General features: G+C 40.0%; 1 protein-coding gene across 1 annotated transcript in view; it reads left to right on the top strand.

Moving 5' to 3' along the window:
• Positions 1-4,027: 4,027 nt before the first annotated feature.
• The window catches only part of LOC128735925 (uncharacterized), a 1,610-nt gene continuing 23 nt past the window's right edge, over positions 4,028-5,614 (top strand). Inside the window, exons 1-2 of the mRNA XM_053830406.1 lie at positions 4,028-4,054; positions 4,126-5,614. The exon at positions 4,126-5,614 is cut by the window's right edge and continues 23 nt beyond it. Of these exons, the coding sequence (XP_053686381.1) occupies positions 4,028-4,054; positions 4,126-5,614 (1,516 nt within the window). The remainder of the gene's footprint in view (positions 4,055-4,125) is intronic.

Genomic DNA, 5,614 nt, shown 5'->3' with positions numbered 1-5,614 from the left:
AGACAACCTAACGTCCCTGTACGAGATATTCTGGGTAGCCGAGATCTCCAGTATATGAGCCTCATATACGAGTACCTGAAAAATGCTGACATAACTATTTAAAAAGCTCTGTTTAATTCTCAGATCACTCGTCCCACACCCCACTGTGATACGTACATGTTGTACTGGAGGTGGCAGATATGGCCCGAAAACAGTAAAACGCTACGCAGCACTAAAGTACGCCATATACAATACGACTACTAAAGGATACCCCACACTATATAATGTACCTGCACCCTCGCAAATGACAATATAATGAAACCCCTAATCCACCCTTCCTACATGTATACAAAATGTAAAAAATCTACTAACCCCAGTAAATCGGGTGTATCGATCATACCTTCTAACATAGATTATAAGCAGTGCTCACTATTATACTATTTTTATAAAAAAGCCTTACGGCTCCGCTAAGTTTTGCTACAAAAGAGCCAAATCAAATAAACGAGTTAAAAAAAAAAAATTAATAGATACTTTTTTCATGAAATTACTGAGTAAGGGTAAATTGGTTGTTACTAATTTGAGTAAGTGCAAATAAAAGCAAGTTGTAAGAGGAAATATTATTCTTTAACATATACATTGCGTAGTAAAGGTCTAGTTTATAGGTTTTTGAACTATGCATAAATTCCTGTAATGCCATTCTTTTTGATTGACATCAATAAATTTCATCAATTTTTATTAACCTTCAATTACTCACGCATTTTGTACAACACGTGTAGGTTTTTGAATGCCATATTGTTATAAAGTTACAAATCGCTCTTTAACTAACGTATATTCTTCAATTACCTTGTTATGAGCAAAATGTCATAATTATTCAATGCATTAATATTTTAAATTGTTGGGAAAATAGTAGGATTGGGCAAAATTGCCGAAAGTATCGATAATTGAATATCAATATCAAATCCGCCGCTTTATCGATACCGTCGATATATCGTCCGTGAAGCATCGATATTAGATTTATCGATACTATTTAGGGCGGCATTCTGCGATTAGGAAATGCTACACAAAAAAGGGATTCATAAAAATTAATCAATAAAAACAAAGAGAGCAAAGAGAGTGCCCCCAAAACACGCACGCAACGCATCACTCGCTCCAGTGCAGCTCTATTTCGGACACGTCGCTTTGTACGGAAAACCTCACTTGTGCACCACCTGCCACAGCTGTTCGCGCCCGACTGAATCGTACGTTACCCCGGAATCCACAAAAATATGATGGATTGCACTCCCGACACATCTGGATGACTTGCCGAAGAGTAAAAATTTGATCCGTAGTAACACCTCCATCAGGCCCACTTGGTACTCCCCTTCGAACTCTCCTGCCACCGGGGATAGACGACGCAACAAAATCTGGATGAGTACCCTGTTGGTTGCTTTGACCAGCGTTACTCTACGGTAATTACAGCAATCTATCCGATCACTCTTTCAGTAGATGGGACAAACCACTCCCTCAATCCACTCATTCGGAAGCCCTCTCTCAAACTCAGGGGTTTCAGGGAACCATCCAGTGAGGTGTCGTTGCTGGCGGTTCTTGGCCATTCCTGCAGAGCTCCGCCGGGAGTTGCTCCTTTCCGGTTCTAGCTCTTCTAGATTTCTGTCCCACCACTGCCACTTTCATCGCTATTATGGCGCGTGAAAAGCTGGAAAGTCTTTGGTAATGCCGTTAACACCCAATACTACTCTCTGTGCTAGTGTGCTCTCTGGTCAGTTCTGAATTACTGAAAATCGCGTATCGTATGCACTTACTGTTCAATAAGTAAGTGACTTCAACATGTAAGTGACATTGTTCAAGGTTTTGCATAAGTGTCAATTCCAATAAAGTAAATTTGAGAATAAAGCTTAGCTATGTGAAAAGAAAAGAGTGCGAAAAAATCCTTAAAATTTTGCTTTCTTGAGCATTTTCTGGCCTAGTTTTAGCCGATATTTTTTCAGCTGCGTATCCCGCTTTATCAAAACAGTATCGGGGTGAAATTATCGATTTATCATAATATCGACGCCGCAAGTATCGATAAAATATATCGAAATATCGGCCTTCGAGTATCGATATCGCGGGTATCGATAAGGTATCGCCCAATACTAGAAAATAGATCAGCATAAACTGATATCACAGAAACGAAGCAGTCAGCATGTGAGCAGCAAAACTATCAGCAAATGTAAAATGTTTAAAATGTATCCGTCTGCTGGTAGTCTAGTAATTCGGGGTTAAAATTTGGGTATTTTTTATAATCAAAATTCTACAGTTCCTAGACAAGCAAACATAGAGGTATGCTATTTTCAGCAAAGTTGTGTATTTTTACTATTTGTACAATTTTGTAGTACATGAACAAGTCATACAATAATTACAAAAAGAGCTAAAATAGAAAAACTGATTTTACAAATTCATATACAATAAATAAGATTTTGCTATCTTCGCTGAAGAGATAGAAGGTTACTGTATTCAACAAAATTTCTTGTAATGAGATGCTCTAAAACTTTGCAAAACATATCAATGTGTTATATTGAAACTGAAGAAAAATAATTTTTATATTTCACTTTTAGGGGGATTAATAAATATTTAAATTCCACCAGACGATAGAGCTTTCAATTTCAAGAAACTCTTCCGAAGGTTCCATAAACCTAAAACCAAGTTTTCCCAGTTAAAATTCTAGTGCGCATGTCTTTTTGGTTTTGGGCCATTGTGCGCGCGAGTAACCGTATTACAAAAGTTGGCGCGAGTGTTGGAGGGTTAATATCTTTTGATCGGTGAAACCGATTCTTCTGAAATTTTGCAGATATATTTGCAGCATTAAAACCTCTAATTTGATGCCAAAATAATTCAAACTAGATAAACTATCCTAGACGAAATCGTTATAAATCATTGTAAATTTTAATGTGTTGCTTTCAATTGCTCATAACTTTCAAATTAAACGTCCAATCAAAAAACAAATCAATAGTGATCTATTAGACTATGTTACCTTTCAAATGAGACTAAAAGCGCCTAAATCGGTTTAGCCATCTCTAAGAAACAGGCGATAATTATTACCTTGTCAAAACAGGTTTTTTAAGCATAACTTTTAAACTACTCGTTTGTTTTCAATAAAATTTATCCAAAAAATTTAGCCTTAACAAGAGCTTTAATCCGATACTAAGATCGTTGAAATCGGTCATTTGGTTCCGGGGAAAATCGTGTCACGTAATTTTCACATTTTTGCTTATAACTTTCAAACGAAAAGTCGGACCACGAAACAATTCAATAGTGATATACTAGGCAATAATACCTTTCAAACAACGATGCCGTTGTTTGCCGTGATGCCGTGATAATGGTGAGGTAGTCATCCGTTGTGACACGTTTGCTGATGCTGAAAAAATGCGTTGTGTTGCTAGCGAAAAACTGGCTGATAAGTACGGGATCGAAATACAAAAGGCTCTTAAACCGCGTGTGAAAATTTCTGGCTTCTGTGATGATATGAATGAAACTGATCTTCTCGATAAATTGCGAAAGCAAAACAAAATTCCCGATTCTGCAATCTTAAAACTTGTTCGATTCTCGAAAAATGCGACGCTTTCCTCTGCTCCTATGTCTGTAATTTTGGAAACCGATCCGTGCACTTTTGATTTGCTGATGAAGATGAAGCGTGTTCTTATCGGCTGGGAGCTGTGCAAGGTTGTCGAAGCGATAACAGCCTTCCGATGTTTCAACTGTTCGGAATACGGCCATAAAGCATCCGCATGTAGCAAACCCCTTTGCTGTCCCAAGTGTGCTGGACCCCACGATGCCAAGGAATGTTCGGCTGATTTTGTGAAGTGCGTTAATTGTGACCAGCTTAATAAACGACGAAACGCTCCTGACGATAACCTTGTTGATATCTGCCATGCTGCTTGGAGTATTGATTGCCCGCTCAACATGAAGAACTTGAAACGTGCCCGACAGAGGATTGACTACTCGACATAGCAACCAACATCGACGAGTTCCGGAGAACGAAATAGAGATTTCTCACCGATTTGTAGGATTAATGATGCAGTTGCGTACCCTGCTCTGTCAGGTAAAAACTTTAGTATATGTTCTACCGAAGCATTCGATGCTGCACCGCAATCATGTACCCCCGTATTGCAGAACGAAGACGCCACCGGAATCATCATTTTTTACCAAAACATCAGAGGACTTCGAACGAAAGTTGATGACTTTTTTGTTTCGGTTTGCGACACCGAATTCGATGTTATTATCCTCACCGAAACTTGGCTGAATGACCAGATTTGCTCGCCGCAGTTGTTTGGAACCAGCTACAACGTCTATCGCAACGACCGTGACGCGGAAAGTACTGGGAAAAAGAGAGGTGGTGGTGTACTGATTGCCGTTTCCAACCGTATCAGTTCTTCAAGAACTTCTAGTAATGTGGAATGTGAGATAGAACAGTTGTGGGTTGATATTGCTGCAGGTTGTCGAACCATCCGCCTTGGCGCCGTGTATCTTCCTCCTGATGTCTCGAGCTCCGTCATTGCGATTGAAAAGCATATCAATTCCGCATTAGCAGTGTCTGAAAATCTACAACCGCATGATTTTCATCTTATCTTTGGCGACTTTAATCAACCGAGCCTGTTGTGGAAACGTGCTCATAATGGAAAATTGTATGTCGATCCTGAATACTCCGCATATACTACAGCTAACTCAGCATTAGTCGATGGAATGACAGTGTTGGGCATGGAGCAAATAAACCACGTTTCCAATGCCTACGGCCGAACATTGGATCTTGTTTTTGCTAACGGAAGCGCAATAGATTTCTGTGATATAGCTGAAGCAGCTGAACCCCTAACAAACGCCGACGAACATCATCCTCCGTTGCTTGTTAATATGCGGTGTCCTTCTCTTGCAAGATTCAGCGAACTGACAGATGGGAGAGAATTTGATTTTCATCGCGCTGATTTTCGAGGGCTGAATCTTGCCCTGCAAGGAATTGACTGGTCATTCCTTGATGGGACAGACATTAATGAAGCAGTGAATTTGTTCAACCAAACTGTGACTTCTCTGTTTAATGCGTATGTCCCCAAGCCTAAAGTGAAGCATAAACCTCCATGGTCCAACTGCCGCCTCCGTGTTCTCAAACGCAAAAAAGCCAATGCATTAAAAAGGTACTCTCGCTGTCGTAATGCCAGCACTAAGCTAGACTTTACTAGCGCAAGTTCGCGGTACAGAAACTATAACCGTCATCTGTACTCAGTGTACGTTAAGCGAAAGCAAAACGACTTAAGGCAAAACCCTAAAAAGTTCTGGTCGTTCGTAAACGAGAAACGTAAGGAGAGTGGTCTTCCAGCTAAGATGTTTCTTGGTGAGCAATCATCTAGCGGTCTCGAAGATACTTGCGGTTTATTTGCTCAACAGTTCTCAAGTGTTTTTACTGACAGTGACGTATCAACTGAGGAGATCGAAGATGCCATCAAGCTTGTCCCAGAGAACCTCTGCTGTATCAACATTATTAGTTTCTCCGAGAACGAAGTCATGAATGCTTTAAATAAGTTGAAGCCGTCTGCAACTCCTGGGCCGGATGGCATTCCCGCTCTCATGTTGAAAAAAATGTGCAATTCCACTCGTGTATCCACTACGCAAA

Source organism: Sabethes cyaneus, chromosome 2 (assembly GCF_943734655.1).
Source record: "Sabethes cyaneus chromosome 2, idSabCyanKW18_F2, whole genome shotgun sequence".
NCBI classification, from domain to species: Eukaryota; Metazoa; Arthropoda; class Insecta; order Diptera; family Culicidae; genus Sabethes; species Sabethes cyaneus.
The sequence above is the reverse complement of the archived record's forward strand: the minus strand, read 5'-3'. Positions and strand labels throughout refer to the sequence as shown.